The following is a 21,394-nucleotide window of genomic DNA, read 5'->3' as shown; positions in this document are numbered from 1 at the left end:
AGCACTCTATTATATAAAAAAGGCCACGCCTTTTATCCATTCCTCAGCTAATGGACATTTGAGTTGTTTCCAAGATAAAATTATTACAAGTTTTGCTGCTGTGAACATGGATTGTGGTATTTGTATTTATTCTGGGAAGATATCCAGAAGAGGAGTAGCTAGTACAGATGATACCTTTAATTCTAGGTTTTTTTTTTTAAATGAATCTCCATATGATATTCACAGTGGTTGCACCAGTTTGTATTCCTACCATCAAGGAGAAGAGTTCCTTTTTCTATACAGGCCACCCACCATTTTTTGTTGATTTCTAGATGACAGTCATTCGTAAGGAGATGGAATCTCAGTGTTGTTTTAATTTGCATCTCTCAAATGACAAATGACATTAAACACTTTTTCATATATTTATCATTTGTATTTTCTCACCTGAGAATTGTGTATTCATCCCAGATGCCAATTTTTGGATTGAGTTTTTGAATTTAGAGGGTCTGATTTTTTTTTCAATTCTTCATATGTTGTAAATAAAAGCCTTGTCTGAGGGACAACTAAGTAAAATATTTTTCTCAGTATGTGTGTTGCTTTATCACTATGAGGGTTTATATCTTTTGGTATGAAAAACATTTTTACTAAGATGAAATCCTAGTTGTTGGTTCTTTTAAATATTTCCCTTGTAATCTCAGTTTTTTTCATGAACTCTCTGCCTACACATATGTCTCCAAGATTTCTACCTATATTCTCTTCCAGAAGATTTAGTGCTTTAGTTTTAATATTTAGATGGTTGATTTAGATTTGCATACTGATAGACATGAGTCTACTTTTAGCCTTTGTCATGCACATTTTTTCCAGCACCATTTATTAAAGAGATAATCTTCCTTCTAGTAAATTATGTTTGGCTCCATTGTGAAAGATAAGAGTGGCTCAGGGTATTACAGTTGTGTCAGCATCTTCTGTTTCACTGACCCTCAGGTCTGTATTTATTTATTTTGATTGCATGTACCATGCTGATTTTACCTCAGTAGCTTTGTAATATAATTCCAAGACAGTGATTGCAATGCCCCCTGCCTTGCCTTTATTGGTGAGTTGTTTTTGCTATTCCAGGTTCCTCCTGCTTTCAAATTGTAATGATTGATACATTTTGTCAACTTGAGAAGTTTAGAAGTTTAATGAAGCAATTCACCAATGGGCCAGCTTAACTTTTCCATTCTTTCATGGTCAGTACTTTTAACCCCAACTTGTAAATTTTTACATATGCCTCATATTAACACTGTCTTGCTAGTAGGGACTGATTCATTATTGCAATTCATGATGCACTTTTGCAGACAAGTAATGGTCCATCTGGTCTTGCACAATCAAAAACAGCAGGTTGGTTTATTTTTAGGTATAAGTGGTGGTAAAATTATGACAAGTCATAACACTATAAGCATGAAAAGTCAAATGCTGATGGAAATAAAGCTATGTAAATCATAATATTGACGACTTGAAAGCAAAATAGATATTACATACTTGATATAAGTATGTTGGGATATATCCAGGTTTCTACTAAGGTTATCAAAATAAAATCATGTGCTACTCTACAGGTTGTGTGAAAACAAACTTTTTTCAAAAATGTATGTTCACGTCTAAATTTGCATACATACTCATACATACTACAACTTGAAGTTGAAAAACAATTTTTTTAAAGAATAAGAAGTTCATAAACAGAAAATTAAAATCAAAACTACAGGGAAATTACATTACTACAAAAATACACCTTTGTATTGCTCAATACTAATAGTAGGAACAAAACAAAATCAAAACTATATGAATATTAAACTACTTAGAAGTGAGAAATATGTTAGGCATTTAGCTCAGTACCACAAGTGCCAGCCTGGCAAGCACGAGGTTGTAAGTTCAATCCTCAGTACAAAAAAACAGGTGAGAAATACATTTCAGTTTTCCTTGTTTAATTAGAAGACACTATATTTTAAGTTCAAGGATAATGGCTTACATAAAAATATATTACGTCAATTTTTTTTAAACATTAAAGATATTTTTAAGCACTACAGATGTTCAGACTTTACAAGTGATTTACTGAAAAACACAGACGGAATACATTCTAAGGCATCTCCATCTGGGACTGTATTTTCTGGAAAATTTATGAAGAAGTGATGACCTCAAATATCTGATTAAACTTGCACAGGCCCCCACTCTATAAGGAATTTTCACAAGATTTTCAAAATAGGCTCACACATTTAGGGTTTCTTTCCAGGATATTTCTTTTATGTAGTTGATAAAAAACTGTTCATTGAATGCTCTTTTCCACACTGCTTATATAAAACAGGTTTCTACCCACTGAGATATATATATATATATATATATATATATATATATATATATATACCTAAAATGAGAATTAGCAAATCTTTTCAAGGCTGACACTCTAGGAATTTTAACTTGTGTGACTTCTTTCATGTATTTGACAGTATCTGCGTGTAGTGAATGCCTTCCCACAGTGCTTGCACACATAAGGTTTCTCCCCTGTATGTCTTCTTTCATGTACATTATAAGAATTCTTCCTAGTGAATGCCTTTCCACATTTCTTGCACACATATGGTTTCTCCCCAGTGTGAATTTTTTCATGTACTTGACAAGATTGGTGGGTAAAGAATGCCTTCCCACACTGCTTGCACACATAAGATCTCTCCCCTGTGTGACTTTTTTCATGTATTTTGGAATAGCTTTTGGTAGTAAATGCCTTTCCACACTGCTTGCATACAAAAGGCTTCCCCCTAGTGTGAGTTTTTTCATGTCTTTGATGGTCTCCATGTGTAGTAAATGCTTTCCCGCAGTATTTACAAACATAAGGTTTTGACCCAAGGTGAGTTCTTTCGTGTCTTTGATGCTCTCGGTAAGTAGTAAATGCTTTCTCACAATGTTTGCACACATAAGGTTTCTCACCAGTGTGAACTCTTTCATGTCTTTTGTAAGAACACTTTCTAGTGAATGCTTTTCCACATTCGTTGCACACATAAGGTTTCTCCCCAGTGTGAATTCTTTCATGTATTTTACAAGTTTTCTGCAAAGTGAATGCCTTCCCACATTGCTTGCAAACATAAGGTTTCACCCCACTGTGATTTCTTTCATGTTTTTGACAGTACTGGTATGCAGTGAATGCCTTCCCACAATCCTTGCACACATAAGGCTTCTCCCCAGTGTGAGTTCTTTCATGTATCTGACGAAAAAAACGTGTAGTGAATGTTTTCCCACAATGTTTACAAATATATGGTTTCTCCCCAGTGTGAGTTCTCCTATGTGTTTGGCAATAACTGTGAGTGCTAAATGCCTTTCCACACTGCTTACATACATAGGGTTTCTCCCCAGTGTGAATTCTTTCATGTACTTTACAGCTACTGAGCGTGCTAAATGCTTTCCCACATTGCTTACATTCATAGGGTTTCTCCCCAGTGTGAATTCTCTCATGTATTTTACAGGTAATCTGCATAGTGAATCCTTTCCCACACTGCTTGCAAACATAAGGTTTTTCCCCTGTGTGAACTTTCTCATGTATGTTATAATAATACTTTGTAGAAAAGGCTTTTCCACATTGCTTGCACACATAAGGCTTCTCTCCAGTGTGAGTTCTTTCATGTATGTTATAAGAACTCTTTGTAATGAATGCTTTTCCACATTCCTTGCACACATAAGGTTTCTCCCCAGTGTGAATTCTTGTATGTCTTTGACAGTCTTTGTGTGTTTTGAATGCTTTCCCACAATGCTTACATACATAACGTTTCTCCTTCATATGAAATCTTTCATGAATTTTACAAGAACTTTGTGTATTGAAAGTTTTCCCACATTGCTTACATATATATGGTTTCTTTCCAGTGTCAATACTTTCATAAATTTGAATACCACTGGGAGCCCTGCAAGCTTCCATGCTTTTCTTTTCTACAATGGTCTTCTCTACAAGGTAAGTTATTATACTACTTTCAGAGTATGTTTTGCCATGTTGCTCATATTGATAAGGCATGTTTCCTGTCTGTGTCTTTGCATGTTTTAGAAAGGACTGGAGATCATGGCAGGTTTTTCTCTGCTCATTAAATGTAAACAGATGGTCATCAAATCCCAAATATTCATCTGACTTCATGTCAATATGAGGTAACATGGGTATATTTTGTGATAAGTGCCCAATTGGGGGCTCTCTCCAAGCAAAGTTCTCAACTGGGTTGAAAGCAGCTTGTTGCATGTCCATATTGGCATCTGAAGCCCAAAGGAATAGGTCTTCATATTGATTCCAAGGTTTATATTCAGACCATTTTGCTACCTCTTCATTTCTGTAAAGAAAAACAAAAACCAAAAATATTAAACACTAGAAAAAGGTTTCTCTATAAATAATTTACCTGGACAAATTTTGCTTTGATGGCTGCTAAAAATTTTTGACAATGAATTGACTGAATGCCCTGGAGAAGGCCTCCAAGTCACACATTCCTTAAATGATGGTATTCATTTGGGAATTTTAAATTGATAAATATTTGCTGTACTTGAGATTCAGTCTCATTTTGGTCATTGATAGTATTAATCATTTATGACATGTTTTCCCCCATCACTCTCCCCTTCTTTCCTTACCCAGGTCATCCTTCACATCTCTAGCAATTCAGTCTTTCTGTTCTCTATCATTTCTCTTTAATTTTACTACCTAACTTACATTTTGGTATCTCATATAAAAAAAGTGGTAATTCACTTTCTGTGTTTGACTTACATCACTTAACATGATGAGACAAGAGTCCCATCTGTTTACTCTGGTGTTTTGTTTTTGTCAAAAGATATGATATTATTCTTTAAGGCTTAAAATATAATACATTTTTTCAGTGCTGAGAATTAAATGAGGGTCTTAGCACTAAATTACATTTCTACATTTGTTATGTCTTGTTTTTAGAGTCTTCCTGATCGTGAATTTGGAGAGTGTGAACTTCATGTTGCCATCCTGTTTGCTGAGATGAGAAGAGTGTTGGTATTATAAGAAGGCAGTACTGTGCTGAGCCCACCCCATACACTCCTTATCCATGCATTCCACAGTAGGCAGCTAGGCTGCTAGGAGAACTGAGGTATTGTGAATTATTTTCACAACTTAGGTATTGTAAATCCTCATGTACACCTTGATTTGAGCATGACTACGCATGTACAACTAAGATATGATAATTGTAAATCCTTTCAGAATGTACATAGGGAGGTTTGCTTGGATCATATCAAACTTATCATCTCATCTGTGCAATGAGAATCTAAATCATTCTGTTTTATATACCTATCAACATCGAAAATGTTTTGCAAACATCTATCATTACACTTGCATTAATTTATCTTTTGAATACTGCTTCCAGGGTAGCAATTTTTAGATAATTCAGGTCTCATATTCAGTTATCTATCTATCTATCTATCTATTAAAAGAATAAATATTCAACATTGACAGAAACTCATGTTTAGGTCCTCTATATAAGTTTCTGTACAATACCTAAGAGCAAATTCATACATTTTCATGGTGTTGATCATGAAATAAGTTTTTTGTACTGACGTACGAAATAGTATCCCTTGTTGCATAGTATCTCTACCAAGTTAGTTTCCTATATCAGAATATTTCTGGATTCAGTGTCAGCCTGTATGCATACCAGGAGAATTTTTGTGAGATTAAATAAATGTGAAGATAACTTCCTTAGTCTAGTTTCCTTGGTTGTAATATTTCTGCTTAATAATTCTTAGAGAATATTTCTTTTTCTTATGAATGCAAATTACCTTAGATTTCTTGAGAAATATTTGTATTCTTCAATTTGATGTTTTTCCCAAGTCCTTCCTGAATGTTAGCATAGAAATACAAAAAAGTCACTAAATCATTGTAGAAAAATTAGCAGATGGCAGTTAGACACATGTTATAATAATGGTAACAAGCCTGAGATATCATTCAAAATATTTTCACATTCTATTTAATGAATCACTACCAGTGAATATGTACCAATGCTCTATAATTACATAAATGAGAAAACAGTGCTATTCTTACCTATAGCAGTCATATTCATAAATGTTTCCCACATCACATCCCTGTAGAGCATCTTTTGGGATGGATTCAGCAAAGCCCATTCCTCCATTGTGAAGTTCATAGCTACATCCTCCATGGTTAGTGACTCCTAAATAATCACAGATATATTTCCTGAAAGAAGGTTGAGAGTCATACCCTAGGATATCTGAACTGCTCTTGTAAACCTGAATCAAGTTTGATTTCTTCCAATAGTAACTGTGTCTTGATTCCCAAACCTATGTGTATACATAGTTTCACACAACAATTCTGATACTAGATTCCAAGGCACTGCTATAGCATTAGAGAAATAGTAGCACTGGTTGCGTACAGTGTTCACAGATACTATATTTGTGTTCTGATTCCACAGTTCAGAGAGGGATCCTGCAAACTACCAACCTCTACCTCGGTCTCCTAAGTGCTAGGATTACAGGTGTACACTACCACACTAGGCTCTCAGTTGTAATATCAAGATATTTGATCCATTTTTATTTGTTTAATGTATGGTAATAAACATGCTTCAGTTCAATCTTTGTCATATATATAGTTCAGTTTTCCTAGCATCATTAGTGTAGACTACCATTATTCCAGTGAAAGGATGGGGTGTTTCTGTCAAAATTAAAATAGGTGAGTATGTAAGGAGTTAATTCTGCCTCCTCTATTCTTTCATTAGTCCATAGTATTTTTCAAAAAAATGTACTTTGTACTACACAGTCTTATAGTGTAACTTGCAGTCCAAGACTGATCCTCTCTATCTTGTCCTCCTTTTTTGTGTCTTGTCCTTGTTACCCAGGTTGTTTTTTTTTTTTTTTTTTTTTTTTTTGGTTAAGTTTCACCAAGCTTCTCATGAACTGTACGTTTTATTTTCTCCAGTTTTGTGAAGGTTGCTTCTGGCATTCTGACTGGTATTTCATTAAATCTGAAAAACAGTTATAGAAACATGGCCATTTATACTAACATGGCTCTGCCTATCCAGGAACAGGAGACATCTTTTTGTTTCCTGATACGTTGTTCAATTTCCTTTCTCAGGCAACTGTATGTTTTATTGTAGGAATCTTTTGCTTTCTGGTTTAATTTTTAAATAATTCCATTTACTTGATGCTATTGTTAAAGTTATAGTATCCCTAAATTCTGTCTTGGTGAGTTGGTTACTGATGCATGGGAACATTATTAATTTTTGAGTGCTGACTCTTTTATTTTTCTGTGGTACTGAATTTGTTGTTAATACTAGGACTCTTTTTTTTTATACTAGGAATCTTTTAAAGGAGATTTTGAGATCTTCAATATTGACAATCATGTCAACTGCACATAATTTAAATTCTTTCTTCCGTATCATATCCCCTTTTCCCTCTTATCTGCTTCCTAGTGTTTCAAGAACTTCATTGACTAAGAGAGGTGATACCAGATATCTTGGCCTTGTTCTTGATGTTGCAGGGAAAGATTTCAACTTCCCGAATTTAGTGTCACACTGTCCATTGGTCCATTGCAGATGGTCTTTATCAGACTGAGACACAGAACTTTTAAACCTGTTTACTTCAGGATTTTTACCAAAAACGGATTTTGAATTTATCAAATTTTTTATGCATTAACTGACATGATTATGACTTTATTTTTTTGTACTACATTACACTGATTAATTTGTGTATGCTGTAACATGGCTGCATCCCTGAAATGAGTCCTAGTTGATCACATTTTATGATCATTTTGATGAGTTCCTGAATTATCTTTCTTAGATGCTATTCAGAATTTTTAAAAGAGATTCACTATTAGTTTAGTTTTTTAATTGGATCTCTTCCTGGTATTGAATTTAGAGTAATATTTGCTTCCAGGATTGACTTTGGAAGTGTATTTTCTCTTTCAATATCATGAGTTTCAGGAGTGTTGGTATTAATTTTTTAAAAAAGTCTTGCAAATTTGGCTGTGAACCCACTGGTTTCTGACTTTTTAAATGTCAGTTCTGAATTGTTTCTTCAATTTAGTTAACTGACATTGGATTATTTACAATACTTTTATGTTCTTAATTTAGATTTGGTATCTCATACACATTTAGAAACCCATCCATTTATTCTGAATTTTCCATTTTATTACAGTACATGTTCTCAGAGTAGGTACCAATGTTTTTCTGAATTTCAGCGGACTCCATTGTGATTTTACCCTTTTATTATTAACTGCATTAATTTGGGGGACTTTCTTATTTTGGTAAGAATGGCTAAAAATTTATCATTTTTGTATATCTTTTTTATTTATCTTGTTTTCAAAGAGTCTCGATTCATTAATTCTTTGTATTAATTTAATTCCATTACTTCTGCTCTTACTTACATAAGTTCCTTCGTAAGACTCTTGAAAGTATGGAAGAAAGCAGATATGAGAAAATTAAGGAAGAAACAGGAACCCAAAACACATGATAGGAGAAATTATGAATGCATAGATGAAAGGAACAGAGCCCAAAATGTCCCTACAAACTGTTCTATGCACAAGACTCTGAGGTACAAGTTTGATGGGTGAGGCCTGATTCATATTATTCTTCTGATCCTTGCTCCTCAGGCTAAATATTATGGGACTATGACTAAAATATGTGGGGCTCTTCAAAATGCTTTCCTTTATCCAAAATAGGGATAGAATAATAAATGAAGATCCAGTGTGATTTATAACTACCATGAGGTTAATTATATACAAGCAAGGTATATGGTGTCCCTCAGCCAATAAGATCTTTGAGATGGCAACCAAAATAAAGACACAGCAGAACACATCGAGGAGTAACAATCTACGAGATCTGATATATATAAGATAGGTGAAGTTTTTCTCCCCACTATTCAACTTCATTTGGAAAAATAAGGTAGAGAAAATCTAAAATTATATTAGACTACACAAGGCAAGGTCAAAATTATTCTGCTATACTTAACCTCATTCAACTCCACATTCTACTATCCCTTTTAAACCTCCTCCTCCACAGCTGGGCAAAATTAGTCAACTAATTGGATAACCACTGTATATGAGTTTCTGGCATAAATTGGATTTTATTATATAACTGTAGTACTTGCTCCTCTGGTTAAAGGTATCAAGTGATCAGTTATCACAGTTTGCCAATATACAGGCTGTGCTTGAGTTTATTGTTATTGCAAACTGTACTACTTTTACCAGGATGTCATACCTGTTACAAAAGGTTTCTTCCACTTGATGAGACAACATTGTGATTGTAAGAGGTCATAAACATCACCTAGTCTAGTACCAAAGGAATGGCCCTGGGTCAAATAGCAATTTCCTTTTTTTTTTTTTTTATTGGTACCAGGGATCAAACTCACAGCCACGCGCTTACAAAGCAGGCACTTATGCCGCTAAGCTAAATCCCCAGCCCCAGCAACTTCATTTTGCTAATACCTAGGGAAGATATGTTGTTAGGACGGACATAAAAACCAAGAACCACCTACAACTACAAGGTATCCTCAAGAACAGACATTTCCTAGGGGAGCATTAATATCAGGGATAAAGCTATCTAACATAAGATATCTACAAGCATCAACAAAGAAAACAAAATAAAATAGAAAATGACATGATGATGAAGAAGCAAAATACAACAACAAAAATCCAGCCCAACCATGACAAGTCCAGAGCATAATGAGATGAAATCAGAAGCCAACCACAGGAACCTTCTGAAATGACAGCAGCAGAAGTGAAAAAAACAAATGGAAGAGACTGCAAAAAAATAATCTAATTTAAAAATAAGTTAAAAAGGAAATGATGACCAAAATGAAAGACATTAAAGCAGACACAGATTTAAAAAATAATAGAGGTATTCAGGAAAATGATGGAAACCATGAATGTTAAAAATAACAAACAAATGGAATCAATGAAACACATACAAACAAAAATCCAGGAGACTAAAATTAATTGAAAGGATACACAACATATTGAATGAAGGTGATCATAGAAGAACATTTCAAAAAGATAAGATTGTAATTACCAACCATGAAAAAAAGCTATCTTAAATATAGCTTAAATATCTTAAAATATAAGTGACCATGAAAACTCAAACAAACAGCTATAAGATAAAGCAAAGAAAAACAAAAAAAGATTGATTGGAGTCAGTAAGAAGGGTGGACGCAACTCAAAAGTCATTAAAAACCTCTTCACATAAATAATGGCGAACTTCCAAAACATGGATAACGAATTTGACATATACATAAATGAAGCATAGCTGGGCGTGGTAGCTGATGCCTATAATCCCAGCACACGGGAGACTGAGGTGGGAGGAGTGTTGTGAGTTCAAGACCAGCCTGGGCTACAAAGTGAGCTCAAGGCCAGCCTGAACTGCATAGCAAGACCCCATCTCAAAAAATAAATAAAATAAAATAAAATAAAATAAAATAAAATAAAATAAAATAAATGAAGCATATAGAACTTTAAATAGCCATGACCAAAATAAATCTATATCAAAGCATGTAATTATCAAGATTGTAGAAATTCAACAATAGAACAAAACAGTAAAAGCATTTAGAGGAAAAAACCCAAAATCACTTATCAAAGAAATCCCAACAGAATCACAGCAGACTTTTCAATACAATCCCTCAATTAAAGGGTGGCCTGGGGTGGGGTAATTTAAGTCCTAAAAGAAAACAATCTTCAGCCCACATTAATATAACCCAGAAAACTATCTTTCAAAAATCAATGGAGAAATAAGATACTTTCGTGACAAAGAACTGACGAAATGCATGATCAGTAAACCAGCTCTACAGAATGCTTTGAAAGATACACTACAAAGAGAAAAAAGAAAATCACAAACACAGGAACACCAATAGAAAGACGCTGCCAGGCAAGGCAAGCAACTAAATAGAGAAGATACACAGCTAAAGTCAAGAAAATACACATGAGAAAGATCAATCAAGTAAATCAATTATAACCATCAATAAACATGGTCTCAATTCAAAGAAACAAACTAACAGAATGAAGAAAGAAACAAGAACATCAAGACACTATATTCAAGAAACACATGTAACACAAAAAGAAATTCATAAACTGAAAGTCAAAGGATGAAAAACAATACTCTATGACACAGGAAAAAGGAAGGGGCAGCATTTCTATTTGCAGACAATATGAAGTTTAAGCCAAAACTGATCAAAAGAGACAAAGAAGGGCATTACATACTTGTTAAGGGAAAACTCCTAGAACTAGGGAAAACAATAGTAAACATACATGCACCAAACTATGTAAAACATATATTAACAGACATGAAAAATCAACTAAGAAAACTATTGTAGCGGAGGACCTTTATACACTACTCTCACAAACAGTTAGAAAAACTGGACAAAAACTCAACAAAGAAATATCAGAATAAAACCAAGCTTGTAAACGAACAGATTTGGTAGATATCTTTAGTGTACTACCCCAAAATATCAGAATATGCATTCTCTCTCTCTCTCTCTTTTTTTTTTTTTTTTTTTTTGGTACTGGGGATTGAATTCATGACCTCACACTTTTCAGGCAGGTGCTTATGGTGCTGAGCTAAATCCCCGGCCAGAATACAAATTTTTCTCAGCTGCACATGAGATGTTTTCCAAAACAGATCACACATTAGCCAATAAAACATGCTTAAGTATACACAGAGGAACTAAAATCACCCCATGCATACTACCTGACCATATCACAATAAAACTGGAAATCAATGTGAAACAAAGTCAGAAAAACTACATAAAGATAAGGTATTTAAACAACATCATTCTGAAAAATCAAGGGATCATTGTAAATCAAAGATGAAATTAAAAGTATCTGCAGTTAAATGATAATGCAAAAACAAGTATCAAGACTTATGGGATGTTAAGAAAGCAGTCCTACAAGGGAAATTTATAGTTAGAAACTCTCACATCAGGAAAATGGAATGAGATCCAATACACAATCTAATGTTTAACCTCAAACCTCTAGAAAAAGAACAAGTCAAATGGAAAGCTTGTACAGGGAAGAAATTATAAAGGTAAAAGCAGAAAATAAAGAAATTGAGACAAAGAAAACAATACAAAATGTCAATGCACCAAACAGTTGGTTCTCTGAAAGAATAAACAAAGTTGATAAAATGTCAGCCAGCCTCATCAAAAAGAGGGAAAAAAACCCCTCAAATTCAAGCAATTAATAATTAAAAGGGGGACGGTCACACTAGATCCTATAAAAAATCCAGAAGATCATTAATACATACTTCAAGAACTTGTATCTAATAAAATGGAAAACACAGAAGAAATGAACAAATTCCTAGATACATTCAAATTGCAGAAACAAAAATTAAGAAAATATCAAAATCCTAAATAAGCTGATATCAGGCAAAAAAATTGAAAATATAATTAAAAACTTACCAACAAAGAAACTACCAGGTCCTGATGGATTCACTGTTGAATTCTACAAAAAAACTGAGAGAAGAAGTAATGCCACTAATGCTGAAACTCTTTCAAGTATTACCCTGGTTTCAAAACCAGAGAAGAACTCAGCCAAAAATGAAAACTACAGATCAATCTCCCTAAGGAACACAGACACAAAAATTCTTTAAAAGATACTGGCAAATACAATGTACCAAATAATCAAGAAGACTATCCACTATGAGGAAAAATGATGCATCCCACAGATGCAGGCATAGCTGAACATACACAAATCAATAAATATAATATACCATATCAACAGAGGCAAAAACAAAAAAACCACATGATCATTTCAACAGATGCAGAAAAGGCATTTTACAAAGTCTAACATCCATTTAAGATATAAAAACTACAAATTTGCAATAGATGGTCTTTATCTCAATCTATTGAAATGCAAACATGATGAATCAACAGCCAACGTTACCCTAAATGGTCAAAAACTGAATGCTTTTACTATAAATTAAGGAACAAGACATAGGTGTCCACTTTTACTCCTACTCAATGTTGTTCTGGGAACATTAGCCAAAGCAATTACAGAAGAGAAAGAAATAAAAGGAACAAAGATAGGAAAGGAAGAACTTAAATTACTATTTGGAGATAACATGATACTCCACATAGAAGATCCCAGAAACTCCATCAAGACTACAAGATTTAACAACCAAATTCAGTACTGTAGCTGCACAGAGTCTACACTAAAAAAATCCATAGCATTCATATACACAAGCAACAAACACAGAGAGAGAAATTAAGGAAACCACACCCTTTACAATAGCATGAAGAGTAAGGAAATACTTAGGAATCAATCTAACAAAGGATGTATAAGATCTATACACTGGAAAGTACATTACTCTGAAAAAGGAGATGAAAGAGGATCTCAGACAATCAAAAGATATTCCTTCACACTGGATAGGAAGAACCAACATAGAAAATTTCCATACTCCCAAAATTTTTATGTAGCTTTAATACAATTCCAATCAAAGTGTCATTAGTATACCTCACAGAACTAGAAAAAGCATTCCAAAAATTCACTTGGAAGCAGAAAACACCAAGAATAGCAAAAGCAATTCTGGGCAACAAAGGGAAGCCAGGGGGCATCACAGTCCCTGACTTGAAATTATACTACAAAGCTAATGTGATAGAATCAACAAGGCATATGTAAAAAAAACAGACCTGGAGATTAGTGGAACAGAATAGAAGATGCAGAAACAACTGCAAACAGTCAGCCACCTTATCTTTGATAAAAGAGCCAAACATATTTACTGAAAGAGCCTCTTTAATAAATGGTGCTAGAAAATCTGGCTTTGAACATGCCAAAAACTAAAATTAAACCACTGTCCACCACCATGCACTAAAGATGGATCAAAGATGTAAACATTAACAAAAAAAAATATATTTATTGAAAGAAAAAGTACGTAGAAGTCTTGAAGACATAGGAGTAGGCAGAGAGTTCATGAACAAAACCCAGACCCCATGAGAAATATTTCAAGGAATCAACAACTGGGATCTCATCTTATTAGAAAGCTTTTGCACATCAAAAGAAGTCATAAACAAAGGGAAAAGACAATCCACAGAGTGGGAAAAAAAATTTAGTCATCTCTCACACAAGGACTTAAATCTACAACACATCAAAGCTGAAAAAAATCAGGTCCACCAAATTGAAAGACCCAACCCAAAAATGGGCTTCTGAGATGAATATACACTTCTCAGATGAAGAAACACAAATGGTAAATGAATACATGAAAAATGTTCAACATCATTGGTCATCTGAGATATTCACATTCAATAAACACTAAGAAAAAACATCTCACTGCAGAAGAAATGGATACCATCAAGAAATCATTCAATAACAATAGCCGGAGGGGCTGTGTAGAAAATGGAAAACTTTACCATTGTTTGTGGGAGTGTCCATTGGTGTAACCATTGTGAAAATTCCTCATGACTATTTTAGCTAGTCTCATTCAACCCAGCTATTCACCTCCTGGGGCTGGGGGTTTAGCTCAGCGGCATAAGCGCCTGCCTTAAAAGCAGGCAGTTGTGAGTTCGATCCCCGGAACCGGTAAAAAATAAATAAATAAATAAAAATAGAAAAACTAAGTCTGCCAGAGACAGAACAGAATACTTGAAGACATTGGTGTAAGCAAAGACTTTATGAATAAAATTTCAATAGCACAGAAACTGGCAAAAGTTGGGGTCTCCTACAAAAAAGCTTTTGCAGTGCAAGACAAACTACCAATGTAGTGTAGAGATATACGACAGTGTAGCAAAAGTTTTTTTGCAAGCTGTTCCCCAGATAAAGGACTACACTATTCAGAATATATACAGAACTAAAAAAAAAAAAAAAAAGGTCAGATGCCAAAATTTAAAGACTAAATCTAAAAGTGGGCATCTGAAAGAAACAGACACTTCTTAGGTGAAGAAGTACAAATGGCAAATACATGAAAAATGTTCAACACCACTGGTCACTGAAGGGATGTAAATAAAGACAATGCTCAGATTCCTTCTTACTTTGAAAAAAATGGCTATTATCAGGAAATCAAACAATAACAAATGCTAGAGGGGCTGTGGGTAAAAAGGAATCCTCCTCCATTGTTGGTGGGTGGGTAAAAGTACTGTGATAATCTGTGTGGAGATTCCTCAAAACCTCGGACTAGATATCCCACTGGACCCAGCTATTTTGCTTCTTCACCTCTTCTCCAAAATAATCAAAAGCACCCTATCACAGTCATATATGCACTTGTATGTTTATAGCAGAACAGTCTGTAGTGGCTAAATATGTAAATTAATGGCTGTTCGGTGTTTCGTCCTGTTCTGTGTTTTGTGTACTAATAACACGCTCAGAGCTAACTTCTGGAAAAGCATATAATGGACATGCAAAAACACCAAATAATGTTTAAAAGGTAAAACTGTAGAAGCAGTTTTGTTACTTGTTATCTAGTGGGTTGAAAGAGAATCTTCCCACTGGATCTGTGAAAAGGGAAAAGAGAACTGACAATGAATTAATCAAAGACAAAGAGGAAATTATATTTGTACAAAGTAGTCTTTTAAAAACCCTTAAATTACCTTTTAAGCAAAACTTTTGTGTTGATTATACTTATATGCATAAAGACTTTGAGTTCTCCAGGTAAAATATTCGTCCACTCTTCTACTATACTCTGAAATATGCATATAAATTAATGGCTGTTCTGAGTCCTAGGATTCATTCCAGAAAATAGAAAAAAAGAACAAGGGGGTTCATTATGAAGGTGTTTCTTTTGCCAGGATGAATAAAAGAAGGTTACACTGGAACACAAATTTGACCAGTGTAAGATCTAAAACAGGTCTATTGGAATTGTAGGAGCCTACTTGTGAATTTGGACTATAACTTAAAATAGTGTCAGAATTTAATGAATGATTAGAGAAAAAGTTCCTGTCCCCAGAGTTGAAGAGTTTCTTCCAGGCACAGAAAGAAACCAAGTACACATCTATTGGAAGAAATGTGGGTAAAATCACTGCTATTTACCTCTCTTTGTGTGTGATAATATATTTTGTCCATGCTTCTCCCATATAGGTAAGTATCTGGCAACTCACCAGAGTTCAGGCTAACAATTTTTCGGGATTTCCACAAAAACCTATGTTCCTCAGAGTGTGTTCTTTATAGTGCTAGAACAAACTATATAAAACCAGGCTTCTGGCCATGAAGTCATACTTCCTTATTGATGCAGACACCTGTTAAATTTTTCATGTTATTTGTGTAAGGTGATGGAGACTTTATCATGTACCAATGGCACTTACTCTTATAAATCAAATGAGTTCACAATTATTACCTGTAAGATTACATAGCACCATATCCAGAAACAGTAAATTATCCTGGAAAAATGTTAACAGTGAAATATTATACAAATTCCATCTGAATATATTCAAAAATATTTGGTCCGCATATTGTACTTTCTTGTCTTTTACACTCTGTACTTTCCTTGGATTACTTTCTTTACAGAACTTACTAAGCCAGCCCAAGAAGACATGGTTTTGGGGAGCATTATCCTGGTGAGTTCACCATAATGCAGTCTATCTGAGCAACAGAAATAATGGATGCAGACTGCTAATGAAGACATATGAAAACTTAATGAACTAAAATTTCCCAGTGGAGTAGACAGTCGACTACAGGAATCTGTTTCTCTATTTGAAGACACAAGTCAGCTTTTGTCCCATTTTAGCTGTGTGAAATAACAATATATCAAATATTTCTATTCAGTGATTCATCATGAACTATTATATCAAATGTAAGTGGAGCTCATAAGGTCATTATGAAGATGAAAGAATCTATTGCATAGTATGTCCTGTACACAAGAACTGCATAACTTTTAAGTTGATAATAGAGTATGGATACAGGCTTGGAAATTAAAGTGCTTGCAGGAGCAGTAAGTGCAGTATAAAAAGGTAGATGATGATCTAAAGGTAAAGCAGTAAGAAGGCTTCCCACCCAAAAGCATAAATTAAAACTAGAAATGGAAATATTTTCCCGTCAACCTTGCACATGCCTGATGTCTTGCATTCTAACTACTAGGGCCCGTGTTTTTTTCACTGGAAATTTCCATCCTATCTCCCTGTCTTGGTCATGTAATCCAAACAGTATGGCCAGAGTCAGGCAACTCTTCATAATAATAATTTTTTAAAAATCGAAACTCTGGAGTAGTTTTTCCTTTTTCCAAATACTGTTCTCAGAATTGACTTCACAGGAAAAAATGATTAGTATAGCATTCAAAAAAGAAAATCTGATGAGTGTCATCGTCTACAGAGGGCTATATGAAGAATGGAAGGAAAGAGCTTACAGGTTCTACTTGAGTGCGAAAGGGAAAAATACCTTTATCAACTGAAAAATTAACTAAAGAGGAAATTACTCAAAAGACATAAAATATAAGCAAACATCATGGCTAAGCCTTGGAATCTTTAAACCTGCTCAATACACATACCTTGATTTATATTTGGGCAAATTTATGTAGCACAAAGACACACAAGAAAATACTAAAGATCTCATGTATGTTACTGAATACATTGTAAATCACTGGCTGTTCACAGTTAGGTTCTCTTTCTGACAGTGCAGTGACTGCTTTGTACCACTAGTGTAAAAAATGAGTAAATTTCAAAATTAAAAGTAAAATTTGCACTCAATAGTTTTTCATTTTCTCTTCATTACTAGAAACATAACTTAGGGCATCATGCACATTAGACAATGTGCATGACAATTTAGAGTTGAGGCTCACGTGCACATATTTATTTCATATTGAAAAAGTATCATGGTCAGTTATCCAGGCTGGGCTTGTGATTTAATATTCCTAAATTTACCACATGTCTGACATTAAACGTGTGTACCAGCATGCCTCAGTGATGTTTTCTTTATGTAAGCATTGTAATCTTGATAAATCATGGTGATTTAAGAACCCCAGTCTTAAATTAGCACGGTAGCAAAAATTCTGTGATTCCAAAAGTCAAAAAGGTGGAAACTATCTAAATTTCACCCAAGCACAGGAACTCAGTGATATCTGATCTTAAAATTAAAAACAAAAAACAAAAAACAAAACAAACAAACAAAAATTGCAGAGCAGGGATATAACTCATACGCACATTTCTAACTTTAGTTCCTATTCAGTGAAAAAGACTAAACAGCTAGAAATATTTTATATCCAAGAAAAATCCTTTTCTATTCTACATCAGTCAAGATGTCCACTGTATTTTAAAATTTAAAACAAGACTAGTTTCCTAATTTCTAATTTTGCCTCAAAAATGTTTACATGAGCTGATCAAGTAGCCACAGAAGAAATATTTATCTGTCATTAAATTCTCCTTTTCTTAGGCATGTGACCTTTGACCCAATCTCAGAACAAGCCAGCATACAATCTTTCATTTACTATCACAGTAAGAACAATTTAATTCCTGGAGAAGATTACTGTTGTAATGGTTGATTTTTGCCACCCTTCAAAATCCCTAGCTCTCCCATTTCGGTTTCAGTCTCATTTGCTCTTGCCAGTTCAAAAAAAAAAAAAAAAATCCTTTTATTCTATTTATTCAGATGCCCACTGATATTAACAGTGAGAATTTACCCCTATTTCAGTACTCACTTTATATCTTGTTCAGTGGTTTAATTTTTAAAACAATGTCTACAAATCATCCACAGACTACAAAGCAACTCGTTCAGAAATAATGCCTCTTTGCCTTTCCAATCATACCAACACCACTTATACACCTGCCTGTAGATGCCGCAGTTGATTGCTTTTAGTGTGGGTTTAACTGGAAGCCTCTTCAGGAAGTTCTCCTTAGCAGGAACACTTTCTCATCCTTTGGTAATACATGAGCATCACCTCCATCTTTCTCAGCATTCTAAACTCTATGGAAGTCCTCACTTAAATAGTCTAACTGTAATGAAATGTTCCTAAGAATAGTTACCTTATAAATTAGATCGCTAGCAAAGGAAGAGCCTGACACAGAGTTGGCAAATGAGCTACTGTGCTAAGAATTAAACTGAAAATAACCAATTACACGACAGAATGCAGCCTCCTCTCCCAAAGGAGTTGGGGCTACTCTACCAAGTGCCCTGATTTCCAGAAACTGAAAATACAAAATACCCGGTGTTTTTTTTTAAAATTCCAGTTTCGATTTAACAGGTGCATGGTAAGGAAATGGGCTACAGTTCGTGCATTTAAAATGCTGTTTTAAATCCAGAGCCCTCTGTGATAGATGTCCAAGAATCACTGAGCATTGCCCGGGCTCTGCTTATCTATAATTAGCTCTGGATTGAGAGGTCCGTGCTACTCACTCAGGTCACTTCTGGAAATCACGGAGGTAGTCTTATTTCCAATAAAATCCTTCCTGACTCCCTTCTTTGGGTTCGCGACCTCATTGCAAAGAGCTGTGAGACCACGAGTCCTGTTTATGCAATAATAATGTTGGAAGTAAAGGTCTCACGTGAGAAACTGAAGCGATGACTTCTCCATCACTGAGGAATGATCCCAGGGTCCTCCAAAATCCCTGCTCACTGCACACCCGGGGAGAGTCACCTCCGCCTGGGCCGCACAGGAAGGGATCGTGGGGCAGCAGTGTCACAGCACAGTGTCTGCATGCTGCGGACCCAGCAATGTCCCTGCCTCGGCAAAGGGGAAACGTTTCAGAGGGCGATGCAGCGCACAAGACCAGGGAGACCTGGGCGCCTGCAGCGAAGCAGGGGGCAGTAAGGATATCGCTACAGCCGTTTCCGAACCACTTCTGTCCATAACGCACCCTACTCCAACTCATCCCTTAGCCCTTCCCGCATTGTCACCATTGCGTGCTTGAGGTCTCCCAGGATCCTTCCAACGCAGCGCACAGCCAGCAGAAATCACAGAAAAAGGCGGTTTGGACTAGTCAGCGTGACCCCCTCATCAAATCAGTCTCAGCACTCAGTGCGGCGCCATGACACCGGAAGTGCCCTCCCCCTCAGCGCACTTGATTGGGTAGTTCAGACAGCCTTCACCGCTGATTGATTCTTGGTCTGTCAATCTGAGACAGTTGATTTGAGAGTGAAAAGCGAAACAAATCTCTTCCAGGAGTGGAGCTAAAATGGTTTTGTTTGATCTTTCTTTCTTTCTCTGTGTCTCTCTCTCTCTCTCTGTCTCTGTCTCTCCCTCTCTGTCTCTGTCTCTCTCTGTCTCTGTCTCTATCTCTGTCTCTCTCTCTCTGTCTCTGTCTGTCTCTCTCTGTCTCTCTGTCTCTGTCTCTCTCTTTCTCTCTCTGTCTCTCTCTGTCTCTGTCTGTCTCTCTCTCTCTCTCTCTCTCTCTCTCTCTCTCTCTCTCTCTGTCTCTCTTGCCTGCCTGCCTGCCTTCCTTCCTTCTTTCTTTTTGAAATAGCCAGGCAACTCAGTCTTTCCTAGAGCTCACTTTTACCTCAGGCTGACCTTCAACTAGCGGGAATCCTTCCTAAGCGTCCCTAGTGTCATTACATGCGTGAGCAAACACGCACAGCTCAAATGATAAATTGGAACTCAGAAAATTCTAAATCACTCTCTTGCTCACAATGTCAGTTTCACTTTCCATGAAGAATGCTTTATTTCTAGCTTTTCAAAGCTCCTTTTTTTTTCTTAATAGACGCAATGTGCTTTTTTTCCTGAAAATGGGTCACAAATGTGCTTAGGCTTCACAAGGTTTCAGAAGGTTTAATCATTTGGAAGAATCAATCCCTAGATGTCATGAATTCAGATCAGTCCAGGACAAAATGGAACAGAGAGAGGGTCACAGAATTGGAAATACAGATCTGTATAGAAATCATGTAGCATGTCTTTGCTCAGTCAATATTTCAATCCTGGAATATTCAGAATATGAAAGAAAGCATCAAGGCAAGTGTATGCGGATCATGTAGCATGTGTTTGCTCTGTCGAATGAAATATTTTTCATCTGTACTATCTGTTCCTGTCACATTTGATGCATCATTCAAGTCTTCATTACAGAATACCCACTGTGCTAGGAACTTGGTATGCCTTTGGGGATGATAGAGATAAGACAGATTCTTTTCTTATATTTCAATATTGTAAACTAAAGCAAGTGAACAGAGACCAAGGGAAATCATAATAGATGTCATGATAAGGGCGGAAATGATAATATCAAATAGTGGATAATTCCTACGAGGGAAGAGTGGAGGCAGAGAGATAAACCAGAGCACAGAAGATACATTAAAGAATCAGAGGACATGAGCCTGAGAAAGACAAAACATGCAGAAGAGGGTAGAAATTCAGACTAATGCTTCAGTGAAAAGTATTGAGAGATACATTAAGGGTCATAGAATTGATTCAAGTTCTCTTTCAGTATGTTCCACAAGATAATATACTTAAAAAAATTCTTCCACAAAATGTTCAAGTCTACCAAAATCTTAATAAAGATACCACAATAAACAAAGCTGATATTGTATTCTATTCATTTACTGTGAAAGGGTGTTTCAGAGTATTCAAATCAC

The 21,394-nt window shown here is 35.3% G+C and overlaps 1 protein-coding gene across 1 annotated transcript; it reads right to left on the bottom strand.

The window, feature by feature from the left end:
• Positions 1-1,336: 1,336 nt before the first annotated feature.
• LOC100717356 (zinc finger protein 14-like) lies at positions 1,337-19,704 on the bottom strand. The gene is made up of 4 exons (XM_013149402.3): positions 19,378-19,704; positions 6,026-6,152; positions 5,764-5,821; positions 1,337-4,310 (listed from the first exon to the last, which is right to left on the bottom strand). The coding sequence occupies exons 1-4, from the start codon at positions 19,702-19,704 to the stop codon at positions 2,426-2,428; spliced, it is 2,397 nt and encodes a 798-aa protein (XP_013004856.2). The 3' UTR covers positions 1,337-2,425.
• Positions 19,705-21,394: the final 1,690 nt, after the last annotated feature.

The sequence above is a fragment of the Cavia porcellus genome, unplaced genomic scaffold, assembly GCF_034190915.1.
Source record: "Cavia porcellus strain 051 isolate PalLab524CR breed Dunkin Hartley unplaced genomic scaffold, mCavPor4.1 scaffold_8, whole genome shotgun sequence".
In the NCBI taxonomy this organism is placed as follows: domain Eukaryota; kingdom Metazoa; phylum Chordata; class Mammalia; order Rodentia; family Caviidae; genus Cavia; species Cavia porcellus.
The sequence above is the reverse complement of the archived record's forward strand: the minus strand, read 5'-3'. Positions and strand labels throughout refer to the sequence as shown.